Below are 18,031 nucleotides of genomic sequence, written 5' to 3' on the forward strand. Positions count from 1 at the left end.
AGGCAAAATTTGGCAAATATCCACAGTATTTGACTCAATGGTAACCTGGCACAGGACCTGACATTGGCTTCACTGTGGTGTTCTTTTGTCACCTCCATTAAGACAAACGGTTAAGTTAAGGTACATTTTTAAATTAATCTCAATGCTGTGAATTAGGGATGTAAATATTAATCGTAAGGCAGTTAAAAATCGATTCATAGGTATCACGGTTCACATCGATACTGATTGTGGCCGACCCCTCCCACCCCGGTCATAAACTGTTTCAATCTCTCCCTTCTGGAAGGAGGTTTCGGTCCATCAGGACCAGAACCTCCAGACACAAAAACAGCTTATTTCCCTCTGCCACCATCCACATGAACACACCCCCAGTCACCCACTGAACCCCCCACCACCCGATCACCACCTCCATGATGACATTATCTGCTGCACTATATATATATTTATATATTTATAATTATCCTATTTATCCTTTATTCTCTATCTATCCTTTATTTATCCCTCATCCTTTATATTTATCATTATTATTATTATTGTTGCTTGGTTGTTTCTTTGTTCTTTGTTTTCTTTGTTTTTTGTTTCGTGCACCGACTACCAAGACAAATTCCTTGTACTGTGCTAAAAACTGTACTTGGCCATTAAAATAATTCTGATGTCTGATTCTGATTCTGAAAATTTAATCGTAGTGCTTTTTTTAAACAGCAGAGAGCGCTATATATATTTATCCTTCTCTTGTCCAGAAGTGTTAGTGGCGGGCAGAATCTGCTAATACTTTCTTTCTGGCCGCCTTCTACTCTTAAACATGTTCAGAAATTATTCCTTACCCCTTTAGCACCAAAAGAATATCTAAAATATTACATGAATATCTGTAAAAGTCACGTTTTTCTATTAGCTCTGTCTGCTAGCACATAGCATCTCTTCTTCACTGCAAGGATATTTGGATGCCAACCGACCACTGGGTTACCAGCGCCATCTGTTGGTCCAAATAAATAACTGATGTAAATACAGTGCAATGACTGTATTTTTTTTAAAGTCCAATTGTTAACTATTATGTAGTTTTGCATTGTTTACTATAGAACCAGAATTTAAATTAATAGGCTTCTTCTTCATTTGTATTATTCCTTTATTTATTTCATTCAAGATTTATTTTCAGTTAAACTGCATTGTTTTGAATAGTTTATCAAGGGATTATTTTTACAATGGAAAATAAAAGGAAATCATTTGTCTACAGTCCCATTTTGTAAACTAAATCGTGAGAGAATCGTATCGTGAACCCAGTATTGTGAATCGAATCGTATCGGAGGTTGAGTGAATCGTTACATCGCTACTGTGAATGTTACAGAAGCCGAATGCTTTTCTGTCAGAATTAAAGTAATGAAGAAGAGTTCAAACATGTAAATACATTTTTTTCAAAATAAGACAACATCCACCCATCCATCCATCCATCAAGTAATTAATAAAACATAATTTACAAGGTTAGTTGGATAAATCAAAGGTGTTTTGGTCATTAGGGTGGTCAATCAAAACCTGGTTAAAAAAAAACTCGGTCACGCTTTACAGCGATGATGATGATGATGATCAAGGAGAGAGATTTTAACTATGAATACGGCCAATCCTCAGTCACACTGCAATAATCTAATCAAATCAACCTGTTATATTATTCATCAATAAAGGAGTTTCAAATTAAAAGTGAACTTTATCATTTTCATGGATTTCAATGACATTTACAAGCTTTGGGAAAACTCCAGGTTCCGTGATTTCTAGACAGCCCAAAAAAAGTGACATCACCGCCTCCTTTCCTTCAGCCCGCCTTCATTCATACATACGCGCTTTTTGGCTCCTTGCGCGCGGTGGGCGTGTCAGCAGTCTGCACCGGAGAATACGCGTAGGATAGAAGCATGTAATAGAGAATAGACCCCTTTGTTTTTAACGATTTCAAGTTAATTTGCACAAACATCATTAACAATATTTTGGTGAAGCATTATTTTGTATCAGTCTTCCCTTAAAGACTTAAACATAACACAAGGACAATGGACTAGTTGTGGTCAGTGTGTGTTAAGAATAGCCACTGTGCAACTGATTGACAGTGTTTTGTAATTCCTGTGAAATGGATTCAGTGCAGTCAATAAATTCTGAATTTCTTCAGTGACAGATATCGTAATGTATCGTGGTTGAATTTTCCCCGTGATATATCAATCATCATCATATTGCGATAATATCGTTATTATGGCCAAAAATATTGTGATATATTGTATTGTGAGGTACTTGGAAATACCCAGCCCGAGTGTGGACAGGTCTTTTATACAGATAACAAGTAACAGGTCTGTGAGTCTCCACAATTTTTAGGTGCCAAATACTTATTTTGCACAAGAATTTACAAATAAATTCTTTAAAAAATCATACAATGTGATTTCCTGGATTGTTTTTTTTGTATTTTGTCCCTCACAGTTTAAGTGTACCTATGATGAAATTTACAGACCTCTGTCATCTTTTTAAGTGGAACAATTTGCACAATTGGTGGCTGCCAAATTTTTTTGCTTCACTGTAAATGGCACTTGAGAGTGCAACTTTAATTGTTTTTCTTCTTCTTCTGTCTTCTTCTTTGGTTTTAGTGGCAGAGGCGATGCATCCAACCACCAAATGTACAGGAGGTCTAATGACATACTACATTAATAGAGCGCGGACGAACAGCACCAAAATCTATTTGTGGCAAATAAATTAATGTATAGGAAAGACTGACAAAATGCTTACATATCACAAACACATATGACGTGTATTGATTGCTTCATATGATATTCATTTAATGTAATATACTTTTCATACCTAAATTTGAGTTTTTTTCCTTTTGCATGCTTGAACACGTTTTCACAATTAAACCCAGCCAGCACAGAAGTACAGTTGCTAGATTGTTATATTGACCGGGAACCAAGGAAGTTTGGGCAAATCATTGATTTTAACCAAGCTACAACTAAAAGCACACACAAACAGTTGTTGGTTAGCATGGAGCTATTTTACATTTAAAAGGGGACAATGTGACCAGGGGCCAAGTTAGGTTGGTCTACTTGCCATTTTCTTCTCTGTTGGAGGGTTGGAAGATATTCTACCAAAAAAAAAAAGATATTCTGCTCGCCATCATTTCCAAAATGAATCAGCAAGATCTTGCACCTGCTTTCACTGTTTTCCATACAAGTCTTTAGAATCAAAGTCTCCAGGTACAGGGACAAGATTGAGAGTTTGTGTGAGAAATGCACTTGGCGGTTGCAGGTCAAGTTGATTCAGGTCTGATGACACAGATACTAATGGACGGTGGTAGAGGGGTAGTCCTCTGATCGAGAGGTTGGCGGTTCGATCCCGGTCTATACCGGTCTATGTGTCGAAGTGTCCTTGGGGAGGACACTGAACCCCAAGTTGCTCCCAGTGGTTGACTAGCACCTTGCATGGCAGCTCTGTCCAATTGGTGTGTGAGGGAAGTTTCTGCAGAAGACACACATCCTCTTCTCCTTAGTAAACCCTCATTGTCCAAGATCATATTGAAGTTTTTCAGAAGATAGTGTTTTGAAATGTTTTCTCCATTGGTCAAACTTTTGATCTCTCTTTTTTTTTTCTTTTTTTTGTCATCCATTTTAGGGGCTTGGGACATAGACCTAGTCTTTTGAATGAGTCTGGCCACTTCATGTATGAGCCGTTTCCAACTGGAGAAGGTTGAGAAAAGTGGTCTACAAGTTCAAATTTTCTGGCTGAGAAAGGTGGTCTCCTTATTTTTTTTCTCAAAAAGTTCCTTTACCAGCATGTCAGTTAACTCTACTGCCAAAACAACAGTGCATAGCTCAAAACGAGGGAAAGTGTGCACTTGCTGGGGAGCTAACTTGGACTTTCCCATGCAAAATCCAAACAGACATGACCTTTGTTGTCAACAGCTTTGAGATAGGCTACAGTTGATATTGCAAGTGTGTAAACTTTGCAAAAACAGTTGTTTTTGGCAGGCTAACTGCAATGAAGTGTTCAGGTACTGTCTCGGTATTTGGAGTCTCAAGGTCTAGTAGTGAGCTTTTCCATGATCCTAATTTTGCCTCTTTTTTCCAGGGTATTGGTGTAACCCATTCACAGTTTTCTGAGCACAGCTCACTGAATGGCCTTGCCTTGCATAATGATGGGTGTGGTAAATCCAAGGGGATCTAATAAGCTCTTCATAGTTGAAAGAATGCCCCTTTTCATGAATGGCTTGTCTTCTTGGTACATGAGGAAGGTAAAGCAGTCATTTTGTAAATCCCAGTCGAGCCCTAACTACGTTGTAGGAGCAAAGGCTCTCTCTCTCTCTCTCTCTCTCTCGCTCTCTCTCCCTCTTTTTTGTATATTTGTCTGGCGGAAGTGCTTCCATTACAGCTGGACTGTTGGAGGCTGTTTTGTGCAGATGTATGTTGGAATCTGCTCACATTTGTTTTGTCTGTTTCAGATTTTGGATTGTATCGTGTCAGAGGGAAAAGAAATCAATCCGTCATCAAGATAAAAGTTTCTTAGGTCAAGCTGTTTCACCTCTTTGCAATATTTATCTTGTGTATCAAGAGCAGCCTTCCAGAGAACATACAGTATATTGTAGGTCAGGGCCACTTAGCAACACATTGTTTAACGAGGTACCAAACACTATTGGCTGTTGATGAGTTGTGGTGCAGGTTTAGCATGTCCTGACTCAAATATTTTTCTCATGAAGTAAAAAAAAAGTAATTTCTCATGTGGCTTCTTGTCTAGCATGCGACAGAGTAAGATGTTTTACTGATTGGTCTCGGTTGTTGCATAGTTTGCCCCTTGTCAATTTAAAAGGCAGTGGCGCCACCCAGATGTTAATTGTCCATGAGCACCTGTTCGTCCATAATCTTAATCTTAAAAACAGTTATCCACTGACATGGCAGGTGTATCATCATTTGAACTTCTGAGAATCAGTTGTTTAGTGAGAGCATTGTTTTCATGAAAGCCAATTAAGCTTTCATTTGTGAGCACTTTCTCCTTGATATGAAATGTAGTTGTACAGGAGTCAAAGAGAGAGGTAGGGCCTTTGGGTAATACTGAGGTGTGGTAAACATTGACATTGCTTGGCACATGGGCACCTCCTAGGCAGACCTCACCTATTACGAACCAGCCAAGGTTAAGGTGCTGGGCGTATGGAGCGTTGTGAGGGCCATTGAAGTGTTCCCTAACTTTTTGCTGTCTGGGTATGTCACGGCCGAGGAGGACAGGTATAGTGGCAGTAAGATGTGATCTTGTCGGCTAAGTGTTTGAAGTGAATGTGATGGTTTGCTATCTCTAAAATTTCAGACCTGTCATCTGGGATCATATCACACTTAATTAAAGTAGGGAGCTCAACACTTATTTTGCCATCTAATGACTCCACAATGAAATCATCAGATAGCCATGCCCTTGTCACTCCTACACCTAAGCATGTTTTTAGAGTGTAGATTTGTGTCTCCATAAATGTCAAAGATTTCAAGGAACTCACTTTTTGCTAAGGACCTATTACTTTGCTCGTCCAACACTGCATAGGCCTTAACTGCTTTCTTTTTGTGTCGTGCAGGGTAAAATTTCACCAGGCAGATTTTAGAACAAGACGTTGAAGCATTACCTCGTCCACAGATTTCAGTGCATGCGTTTCTGGTGCTGCTGTGTCTGGGGCTCTCCAGGGTGCTGGTCTAGGATGCAGTACTGAGATGTGGCGATTGTTTTTGTACTCAGTGCATTCTAGGTTTGCAAAGCAGTCTTTTGCCATGTGATTTACAAAGGAACAGCATTTGTAACAAATGTTCTTTTCTTTCAGAATAGCTTTCCTCTCAACCAAAGTGTTGCTTCTTAAACATGACAGTTACGCAGAGGATGTGGTTTCTTGTGAAGTGGACATTGTTGATCAGGTTCAATCTGCTTTTTATCAGGGGAGTCATGACTACAGTCTGAAATGCATTATTTCAGTCTTGCTGACAATCCAGCAAACCTTGGACCATTGAGGGTGTGGGCTTTGCACACAAACTTTACAAGAACTGGAAAAGTGCTAAAATATTTCTCTTTGTGGTGGGATGCTAAAGTAATCCACTCTTCTTGGAGATGATAAGGGAGTTTCTGAATGATTGGATTGATGCCACGGGATGTGTTTAGGTAACTTAGAACAAGTAAGAAACCACTTACACAAGCCGCATCTAACTCTTTCAGGATATCTCCTCGCTCTTCCAACCTGTGATTTTCTGTCTTTGCTATTTTAGGAAAATCTTCCAGTTTTTTCAGTAGCACATTTTCTATCAACTCTGGGGGTCCATAGCGACCCTCCAATCTCTGCCACACCATTTTTACTGCTGCAGTGGCATCATACATGTGCACAGAGCAAATTCATTGGGCCTGTTCTGCTAATTTGGGGCCTATCCATTTACATAGGAGGTCTAACTCTTTTCTTGGTGTTAGACTGAGCTCTTCAATAGAGTTTAAGAAGAAGGCTTTCAAGGTTCAGAAATTTTCTGGCTAATCATCAAACTTCAGGATCCCTGAGCTAACTCACTCTCTGTGTATCAAGTATTTGGCTAGGTTTGTTGTTGCAGAGGGAGTAGACTCATTAATGGGGATTGCTGGCCTGGGCTGTGGTGCTCTAGGCTGGAAGGTGGTGGATGACTGTCTGATATAAGGTGGCAGAACTCTTTGGTCAGGAGTAGCATGGCAAGAATAATGTGGGTGACATGTGAATGTGGCATTCCTGAATGAGTTTTGGGCATATTAATTTTCTAGAGTACTGGTAATGTAACTCATTGTGAAAGTCACGTTCACTGATCTCACTAAACCGTGCATTACATGAGTCATTTTTTAATCAACCCACCACAGTCATTTTTGTTTAGCATGCTAGTAGGTCTACAGTGCTGGGTTGTGCAACATTGTATGGGTTAGCTGGTGAGACAGTGGCAGTTGAGTTGTACGTCTTCTTCACTGTTGCTTGTGTAGCAGACTTCTCCAAACTCTTTCTCTGCAGCTTCCTCCAGTACTGCAGCTTCTGCAATCGCTGCTGCACCACACTCTATAGACATAGTGCATGGAGGTTGGCATCAAGCTCTCCTCACCTCTTAGTAGCTTCAGCATCAATTAAGGCCTGTGCTTTCATCATTTCAGCTTCCTTTTCAGTAAATGTTGCTTGTGTGCATGCAGCCTCTGCTCTAGCAAATGCTCTTGCCGCGAGGACACTGGCAGTAGAGCGCTGACTGGCACGTGAGCTTGTAGAGCACAGTGGGGTCTCACTTGAAACACGTCTAAATCCTCTATGTTGCTGATTTTGCCATGGGTTGATGAAGACTGTAAGGTATCCTGCGCTCTTTCAGATCCTTTGAAAGACATTATTTAGTGTAAATACTTTTGTGGGGGTCTTGACCTCTGCCCAGAGCCAGAGTAGGACTCATTTTCAGCCCTGGAGACTCTATTTTACTATTCTGTCTTCACTAGTGTGTTGAACTATAAACACCTGGAAGCTTCTTGCTGTTTTGATGTTTACTGAAGTCAGTTGATGTTGTAAAATTGTAACACATACACAAATGCAAACATATCACAAACACTTGCAAATCATTGATTTTAACCAAGCTACAACTGAAAAACACACAAATGGCTTTTGATTAGCATGGCACAAATTTACATTGAAAAACCCATAGGGATGCTAATGCTATTAGCTTCTTATTTTTGTCTGTTTCTTTAAGACATAAATCAACTTAAAGCACCTCATGTGAGTATCTACCATAAAATAGCACCTTCTTAAACCAATATATAGAGTGGCTTTGTCATTAGGTGGCACTCTATTTGCTGATGAGCATGTCAATCAAATGACTCCCCTAATCAAAACATACATTAAGTAGGGTTTGAAATTAGGTAAATTCACTGTATTTTGACTGAGTTTCAACTGTTGTTTCTATCTACACATGAACTATCTCCTCACTGCCCCACATTTGCATATCAGTCAATCTGTAGCTTTTTATGGTGATATTTACTGCAACAAGCCTGCTACTGCTATCTGCCTGTCAGCTCAGACATCTGCAAGCACGTCTTACCGTCTCATGTTTGAAAACCTGCAGTGTGCGTACCTCAGCGCATCCACACTGTCCACAACTGAAGCTTGTTTTTGAATGTTTGATTCACGCTGAAGTTTGTTAGCCTCATCAGTGCATTCATTGAACCCTTCATAATTGGAAAAATAAAATTAAAACAAGTATATATTTTATCTGGTCATACATGTAAACCTGGGCTGAGTTTTTGCTTTGTTCAAAACACTTTTAATTTTAATAAGCTATATTTTAAAATTTTACATTTTTATTGTAAGTTATCTTTTAATGAAGTAGTTTATCATCATTTAGTGTAAATACTTTTACTGTGGGGGTCTTGACCTCTGCCCAGAGCCAGAGTAGGAGTCATTTTCAGCCAAGGAGACTTATGCCTCAGATCGGCCCACTTTAGACAACAACTTTTTGTAAAAATCATGTAATTCTAACCTTACATGTTAAAAAGTAACTAAACCAAAAATCTTGGTCCAATTCTCAACATTTTTGGCAAAGCATTTGGCATATTTTGTTGAGTATTTTGAGTAATAATAGCTAGTTAATAGGGGTGTAAATCACCAGCTTCATCATGATACGATCCAATGTCGATATGTTTGCCGATGTCACTAAGTCTGTCACGATACAATTTCGATTTTATTCGATTCACAAGCCTGATGTGATATCACATGCCCATCTCACACAATCATTTACATGTATATCAACTCCCAAAAAACAACTGAAATATGATTTGACCATTTTATTTCTAATGTCATTTAGGTATCAGGCATTAAATAAACAGTATAAACACCATTTAACAAAGTGTTAGACTTTGAATTGTGGAAGTGATATAAAAGTATCTAGTAGTTTTATTTATTACGGTGCAATAAGTTTTTAATAATACAAAAATATGGCTTTAAAAACTGTTGATTTCACTGTAACAAACTGTAACCAGATGGGGTAAAAAGTGTCACTGGCATTAATAATGTTATTATTATTTTAACATTGACATCTTAATGATACCACACTGTTATATAACTAAGTATAAAAACATATTTTAAGGGGCATATGATGAATTTGTGTAAAACAAAAATAACGACATGGTTTATGATTTGTTTTGATTTTGTTTTAAAACAGAATAACCAAAGATTGAAGGGTACGCGGATAATAATAGGGATGGGAATTGATAAGAATTTAGCGATTCCGATTTCATTATCGATACTGCTTATTGATTCGCTTCCTTACCTCTTATTGATTCTCATTGGGTGAGGGAATTAAATAATACAAATGAATTTGTTTGCTTGAACTCTTTATTATATTACCTTTGTCTCTTTAATTTCCTACAGGGATTTCCGCTCGCTTTTAATCCACCAGGTATAGATTGTTTTCACTTGATATTAATACATACAAAAGCACTATATAAAATTGATGAATTATTATTATTATTATTATTATTACAACATATGACACATTTTGGCTACAAACATTTGAGAATATTTACACTGCTCCTTTTGAACTTGAACAACTTGATCCAAAACTAATTCAGAAATAAAACAAATAATTATTCCGTAAAAAAGAACATAGCCAAAAGTACAACTGCACTTATTGTTGTGTATTTAAACGGTAAAGCTTTACTTTAGCCTTTGTTTACATTTCTATAAATGGACCTTCAGAGATGCCGTCCTTGTTGCTACATGTGACGTCATCAGCTGTGTGTGTGTGTGTGTGTGTGTGTGTGTGTGTGCGTGCGTGCGTGCGTGTGTGTGTGTGTGAACCAGTGTGAAAGAGAAAACTAAAGGCAACAATCAGTACCAGTCCGCCTCCCGTGTCTGATTACTTGTTATGAGGACATATGCTGGAAACGAGGTGTGTGTTCTTGCTGAAGTTTGTTGTTTTCAGAAGAAAAGTCTATGCAAGAAGTAGGGATGGGAATTGAAAACCAGTTCTTTCTGAGAACCGGCTCCCAGTAATTCAATTCCTAGGAATCGTTTGTTTGCTTGCCTGTCAATTCCGCGATAAACTCCTCCAGGTCCTGTTTATTGTGTTTATGCTAGCACCAAGTGAAGCTCCTTCCACCATATAGTCGTTTGCGGAGAATTCACCTCCTCCACCCGCAGCTGTGCTGTCCTTCGTGCTGTGTTTGTAGCGTCTCTGTTGCTATGCTACTCACTTCCGGGTTCTGTACACTCGCGCTAGCACCAGCCGTCTGCCGAGGCTCTTTGTGGTGAAGATGGCACAGTGTTGGCAGGTCCCGGGTGTGTCCAGGGCCTGTTGGGCGTGTTCTAGCCCGAGGCACCTAGAGCAGACTTGGTGTGTGTTTTGTCCGGAAATTTTCTTCCCGCATGTACACTGGCGAGCCTCCAAGGCTCCAGCCCCTCTGTTAGGTAGGGCTCTATCCCCCATCTTCTCCCTCTGTTCTGGGGAGCAGCAAGCTGGAGAAGCTAGCTAGCGTTAGCACGTGGCTTTTAGCGGCTAGGCTAGTGGAGTCCAACAACCAGCCTGGCGAATGTGTGGGGCGGAAAGGGCGATGTCAACACCGAGCCAACAACTGTCGTGTTGTGTCCAGTGTGTCCTTCAGCAGCTGTGGGGGGCGACGAGTGGTGGTGAGCGGGCCGTGGGGGTCTTCAAACCAGCGTAATTTTCGAGCGTGGGGGCAAGGAAAAATACTGTTTTGCTTAAGTCTTCCGACAGAAAGGATACTGCAGCAGCGTCCAGCGAAGGAATCCAATGGTCCACCTGTGGACTGTTAAACTGCTGTGGTGAGAAGTTTCCTGAGTGAGAAGAGGTGTTGGAATGCCAATATATTCTCCGCCCACCCCACGCATAGTGGGTGGGACTACCTGCGGCGGAGGAATACATTTCATCAGCCAATCAGGATTGGCGTATATGAAATGTATAGATAGAGATAGATGTGAAGGCATATAGCCCATAAGTGAGACATTGAAACAAATGCTGTGAAAGAGAACTAAAGGTGGTTAGGTTTTTGACTCGTTTCTATAAACAGCAGATTCTGCGCTAATCAGGGTTCATCAAGCTATGTGGGTGTTTACAGACACATCTATACTATGTGTGTATTCGCATCTGTGTCTGCGTGAGTGCGGACGTGAGTGTCCGTCATATTGTTATGTGTGTGAGGTGGTGGAGAAGCCCCTGACTGCAGCCTGCAGTCTGGGGTGGCGCTCAACTTTCGGAGCGACGCTCAACGTTCAAGAAACCAATCGCATTGAGACTTACTCTAACCCTAACCTTTACCCTAACCCTTATTTATTGTGAGGTTGATATTTTTTAACTGTATAAGAATCACACAGCACAATAGCATGCCGCCTTGAGCTCCGCCCCAAACTACGGACTGAAAGCCAATAGCATGCCGACGTTGAGCAGCGTTGAGCTCCGCCCTGAACAGCGGACTGCAAGTCAGGGGTACTTCGAGGTGGTGGGAGAACATGGCTGTTTGCCCCTGAGTGGTGTCTGTAAGGCTGTGCGAGAGCTTCACGTCGTGATTGTGTGTGCTTGTGGTTGTAGTGACAAATTTCAGCTTATGAACTTTCACTGTGTGTGTGTACAGACACATAATTGTGTGTATTACCGTCTTTCTCTGCGCACAGTGCTGGGCAGCCAGATTGGGCGTGTCTTACGGCTACAGCAGTAACACCCATATTCAAGGTATTTTTTAAATTTCCCTCCTAGTGGCAGCTCAGCAGAAAGCAGTGGTTTTTAAGTATTTGATTTGAAGTTATTTTACAATATCATGCAGTTAGAAGATAACTAGAATGGATTAAACTTGATTGTTAAGAAACCACGATTTTTCATTTATACATGCTTAAGATGGAAAACAGATGCAGATGCAGCCAGGCCAGCAGAAAGAGTGGGGGCCAAGGAGCCCCAGGCCACCCCCCACGGCAGAGCAGCCCCCCAGACCCTGAGATCCCAGGCCGAGAAGCAGCCACCGCCCCCCACACACACATCCGAGAAAGCCCCAAGGAGCCGAGCACCCAGCGCATTCCGCCATCTTCAGGCATCTAATCTGTGATCAGGATAAGCTGACAAAACTGATTACAAAGATTTCAAAATGTGTTTGACTTTGTATATTAATAGTATTTAACATGCATTTTCACATGGAAGGATTCTAATAATTACATTTAATATGAAAATCACTAGATTGGCACCGGCAGACCCCCGCGACCCTGTAAAACAGGAGCAAGTGGGTTTGAAAATGTATGGATGGATGGATGGATGGATGGATGAAAATCGCTATTCAATGTTGAACTATAACAATGTTACAGCAATGTACTATGACTCAGGTGGTAATCGAGTGACAACTCATGCAGTGTATCCTACCAGTGTAAGATTACACTGCCAATGTATTACGTAAAGTTGGTTTTGATATGCCTCCGGCCTCTAAAATTGTGTGATTTTTATTGTGCAAAAAACATTGTCATGTTGACTCAGACCATTAGTTACTGTTGTTTAGTATCAGTCCAGCCCTGTAACCCAGGAGAGCATGTTCGTGTAGCTCAGTGACCCTTATTTTATAGATAAGGGCCACCAACTTTCTCCTCCAAATGTGAACTGGTCGGTGTGCAGAGGAGTTTGGTGTTTGTCCTTCATGCCTCACAGGTAACTTCACCCTGAAGGAAAAAAGTAGTTGCTCTCTGGCTCAGTGGTTATTCCATAAGATAAAGGAAATATCTTCTTCTTGCTTCTCTCAACGAGGACAGTCGCACTCTCTGTTTCTCCCTCCTTCCTTCTTATCTCTCTCCCAGCTGCTGCTTTGTCTGGTCTTGTGAGCCTAACAAGAGCCTCTCTCTGTAACTCATCCAAAACCGGAATAATGGAATTAATTAGTTGGTCTCTCAGTGCTATCGATCAGATTTTTTCGACAAAAAGAACCGGGGGTGGTGAACCCGCATGTCCAAGCGGGACGTTTGCGGCTGGATACACCCTCGACCCTTGGAACAAGTGGCGAGTTGTGTGTCTGTCCATCCTTTCCGTGGAAGACGTGGAGGACATCTACATGATTGGAATAATGATAGTAGGCATGCTGCTGATCGGAGCTGGTGGCTTCCTCATCTATCGAAAAGTCCGTACTACGCTGGCGACTGTTTTGGAAAAGCTGCCAGTGATTTCTGAAGGATGTAGCAGGGCTCTGAACACTCAGACTCATGTGTTGATCGATATCAAAAGCAAGCAAGAGCTGCTTTTGGATCGTCTACGCGTTATGGATAACAACTGGGAGAAGTTGGAGACCCGGCTTGGAAGTGGAAACTAGGCCACTCATTGGATTACAGCAGAGAGACCCAGGACAGAAGGCTATTGAAATTGACATAGCCTGTATCAAATCACATTGCTTATCTCCCTTTCGGCTCCCCAGCCAGCCAAGGCTAAAGCCAAGGTTGTCTCATCTCTTATCACCAGGAAGTTTCTGCAGACGGCGGCTCTTACCCCCACTCCCTCCCCCCGCTCCTTCCCTACATTCCCACCTGGAACTGTTGATGCTGAACTTTTCCACACGTCATCTGGTTGTCAGTAACAGGTCTTCAAATTCAAATGCCTCATTGGCCATCTTTCCCCACCTCCCATCCGCAGCTGCATGGAGGCGTGGTTGCAGCGCCCATTGGCAGCACGCCCATGTCCCCAAACAGCTGGAATCCTGCTGTTCTTCCCACCTGACCCCCTCCCCCAGCCAACCTCCCACCCAACCCTTCCCACATGCCTTGTCTCGAGTTGTTTGACTGTGTCATGCTTACATTTATGTTTGCAGAGGCGGTTTTTTTCCTGGTTTCACACTGCTTTCTCTGTTTAAGGAAATCAGTTTCAAACTGGCAGTTTTTTTCCCCTCACCCCTCCTCTCCTCCTGTTGTTGATCCCTTCTTCACCTAAATATGTGGGCGCCGCAAAAGGCTGCTCCGGTGTGTTGATGTGTCTTCTTTCACTGCAACTACCAAGTCAAATTCCTCGTATTGTTCTAAACTGTACCTGGTCAATAAAGCTGATTCTGATTCTGATTCTGATTCTGATTCTGATTCTGATTCTGATATGTTTTTTGTTGTATACATTTTTACATTAATTGACCTGTTCGAGATGAGAAACAGTTCACAGGTCCTGGGAATTACTCACCTATAAAAAGACAAAGTATTTCTCCCTCAGAAAGAAAAACTACACTAGTTTGGTTTTGATCAGTGTTTCTGTAAGGTATCTGTGGTGCACTGAAATGACTATGACAAAGAATACCTCAGCTGTATGTGAAGAATGAAACAGGGAAAAACAAGACATTTTCTAAAAACAAATAGTCCCTGTATTTTCTCCCCCACCATGTTTCCATGCGCTGTTTAAAAAGGATGCGTGTTATCGAGCACCAATGAAAAATCTCCACACCGCAGGTCTGTCTGCACTTTAGGGGAATAAATTATGGCTACTTGGTTGGCTGTGTAACAAATAAGCTAGAGTGATACATGTTCTTGTTTGTTGTTAAGATATTGAAGGTGTTCATGCGCTACCACCTGCTCTGCCCATCCCCCTGCTCATTATTGTGATGAGTGAGAAGGCGAGTTCATGGAGAGGGTCGTTGGCATGGATGTGATTGGATGATGCTCAGGCCCACACACGTAAAGGAAAACCAATGCTACTGTACTGCACAATAGCAGACACTCTGAGAAGTCTGTGCAAGCTTAAAACCTGCTGTCTTTGTTAAAGTGTGGGCAACTTAATGAAGTTTAGAAAAAAATATATGTAACTGGAAAGTCTTTGTGTGTGGGGGTTGTAATACTGTGTATTTTCCCTCTGTTTGTCCAGGTATGTCTCCTTCCCTGTCCCTGTCACTGTGTGTCTCCAGTTGTGCGTTTCTTTCTCTCGTCTGTCAGTGTCTCTGTACGTGGAGCTTCCTGTGTGTCTAAGTCCCCTGGTCTGTCTGTCTTCTATGTGTGTATTCTGTCTCTGGTCTGTTTTTGGTCTATGTGAATCGGCCTGTCCATCGCTGTGTGTCTCCAATGTGTGCAGTTATGTCTCTTGTCTATCCCCTGTGTGTGTGGCTCTGTGTACTGTGCACGTCCAAGTATAGGCGTTTGTGTGGATGCTGTGTGAGTGTGTTTGTGCGACTGAGTGTGCTTGAGTTTGTTTTCGGGACCACACGGTTGGGCGGTGCTTGCGGTCCGTGATCAGAGGGGTAGTGGTGTTGTGTGAAGGTATTGTGTGTATGTATGTATGAGTGGTTGGTTAGAAGTGTGCATGGTTTGTGTGTGCAACCTAGAGCGTGTCTGCACACTCGGCATCTTACACTGTTGTCTTTGTCATTGTTTTGAATGTATGTTGCAAAATGTTTCTTATTATGAATTTTTTATTTGATAAGCGCATTGAGATGACTTTGTTGTAATTTGTGCTATACAAATAAAGTTAAATTGAATTGTAAAAGTAAAATAAAATTAAAATAAATAAATGAGGATCTGTAAGGAAGTGTGCTTGTTGGGCCAGCGGAAGACAAGTAATCAACACAATTAGGACTGAACAAGGCTGAACACAATTAAGAAATGTCTGGCCACAACAGATATCTCATCTCTTATAACTTATCCTTTGCTAAGTGGTACATTCAACTGTGATCAATACTCCATGCAGCCATGTTCTTCCTCTATCCATACTGTCCATTGCCACCAAGAATTCACTGTAGTGGGAGAACTGTGCATGTATGTCCCACTGCAAGAATGGACTGAGATGGATGGTCAGAGATAGTGAGGATTGTGGATGATATATTATTGTTTGAGCTGCGGGAGAGAGGGCAGGACCAGAAAAAGCCCCATTTTAATCTTTCTGTTGACATGAGCCTCCTATCCAAGCTGCATTGGAGTTGTTCTCACTCGCATCAAAATGTTCCTTTTTCCTCGCGCACTTTCCCCTCACTCATTTCCTCGGTGTAAGCCACAAAATGACATTATATCCCTAGAAAAAACTTGTTTTGCACGATTTTTTTTTTTTTTGTTATCTAAGAATTAAAATGGACTGGAATTACCACCCTTATCCCTGCCTGCTGCCTCCACCTGTCTCTACATTTGGGTCCACACACCCTAAGAATTTGTGGGCTGAATCTATTCAAACTGTTGCATGGCTGAACTACTGGATCCCCTGCACTTTGGCCTAATTTTACCGTGTTCTAAGCATATGATACCCGTTTACACTGACTTATTACACCCATCTTCATATTTTAGTGGCTGCAAATGAAATCACCCTCTAACCCTTTACAACTATCTGAGCTAATCTTTAAACATCTTTATTGTTATTATTGTTTTGATTGTTTCTTTTTTTTTCTCTGAAAAGAACAGTTGAGAGGAAAATAGGAATATATGAAAAAAAAATTTGATGCTGGTAATTAAAGTGCAAGACTCATTTTGTCGTAATCTTTAATTTAACATCGTATTTTTCACTTCCGCTGAGCGCTGCTGCTGAAATCTAGCAGTCTAACTGTGATGTCAACTTAGGAATCCTCTTGTTTAGTTCTTGTTTAGATCCAAAAAACATTCATAAACCCCTATACATTGACCATTTATGGTAAAATGTGGGTGTATAGAGGGCGGCATAAGAAGTAAATTCTCCTAGTGTGTGCAGGTGAGCTCCGCATGGTTTTTTTTTGGCGTAGCACATTTTCAGATTTTTGATGCTCACTTTTACTGTAGATTCTACTCAATGTTTTATAAATGAGGCCTCAGGTGTGGAACAACAGGCCTACCTGGACCTCCGGAAAGCTATTGCTGGGGCACAACTTAAGATATGTTGGATTCCAACTGGTAGCTTTGTAGCACATGTGGGCACTCACTCACTCGCTCTGTTCACTGCTAGCCGCTTTATACATTATATTGGCAGTGTGATGTTTTACCCTCTTTATTCTCCCCACTTATGTCGCTACACTGGCCCAGCAGATGACACTACACTGCACAATAGTAGCATCATATTATACTTTCCTTATGTCCTAAATGGCTTTACTCAATTGTGACTGAATATTTTTTCCTGTTTTTTTCAAAACAACAAATTCACCATTGTGCTTTGGATCTATAGATCAAGTCTATTAATGCAGTATTAAAGATGTGCTTACGCTGATTCTTTTCAAGTACACATTAGTGCAACTGTTCCAAAAAGTGTTGCAAGAGTCAGGCAGGTATTACAAAAGAAAATGTGTTAAAAAAAATTGTACTTGCAATCCCTGTTGCATCACTTGTTTCCACGGTTTAGCCTTTTTGCCATGGAAACAATATGCAGGTTAGGCTGTCAATGTGGGTGTACAAATTCACCTAAAGGAAGAACAAATGCATGTTTGGTCTATTAGAGCTGCAAGGCAAGGACAGGCTCAGTATTAGAGCACCTAAAGTGTTACATCACTGAAGAGACATCCACCTCCTCCTCCTGTTTGGCTCACTAAGCAAACATGGTTCAGGCTTTCAGCTGTACCTCTGTTAATTGTATCATTGGAGGATGTAGGGAATAGCTTAGTAATTGGGTCTATTTTATATGTCAGGAAACTTTCTTCGTAGACAAGATGTCCTAATGTCATAAATGTCTGAAGTTTGTGTCCTGACTTCCTGTAAATCCCACCAAATAAAGCACTCCTTAGTAACCTTTTCTCTTTTTTCTGTCCTTCCATCACAGGAACAACAGAGCGAGTGTGTCTTATACAGGGTACAGTTGAGGCCCTCAACAGCGTTCACAACTTTATTGCAGAGAAAGTTCGTGAAATGCCCCAGAGCGCACAGAAGCCTGAACCAGTCAGCATATTGCAGCCACAGACTACAGTTAACCCAGACCGCGTCAAACAGGTGAGACAATTAGCTTCCATGGCTCTTTTGTTAATAATTCTGACTTGTTCTCTGTGATCCAGTCTGGTGAAGTCAGGAAATGTTTAGGGTATGTGGTCATTTTTACCCTCAGACTATCACAGTGAAACATAGCTGTGTGGCAGCTGCAGGCTAAACCCCAGGGATTAACAAAACTCAGTGAGAGATAGCCCTCCACCATTTATG

At 41.2% G+C, this 18,031-nt stretch overlaps 1 protein-coding gene across 2 annotated transcripts in view; it reads left to right on the forward strand.

Annotated features, from left to right (window-relative positions):
• The window catches only part of nova1 (NOVA alternative splicing regulator 1), a 54,877-nt gene that overhangs the window by 29,600 nt on the left and 7,246 nt on the right, over nucleotides 1-18,031 (forward strand). For both annotated transcript variants that reach the window (XM_028466231.1, XM_028466233.1), the window contains exon 3: nucleotides 17,661-17,827. In XM_028466231.1, coding sequence (XP_028322032.1) covers nucleotides 17,661-17,827 — 167 coding nt within the window. The remainder of the gene's footprint in view (nucleotides 1-17,660; nucleotides 17,828-18,031) is intronic.

This window comes from Gouania willdenowi, chromosome 14, assembly GCF_900634775.1.
Source record: "Gouania willdenowi chromosome 14, fGouWil2.1, whole genome shotgun sequence".
In the NCBI taxonomy this organism is placed as follows: Eukaryota; Metazoa; Chordata; class Actinopteri; order Blenniiformes; family Gobiesocidae; genus Gouania; species Gouania willdenowi.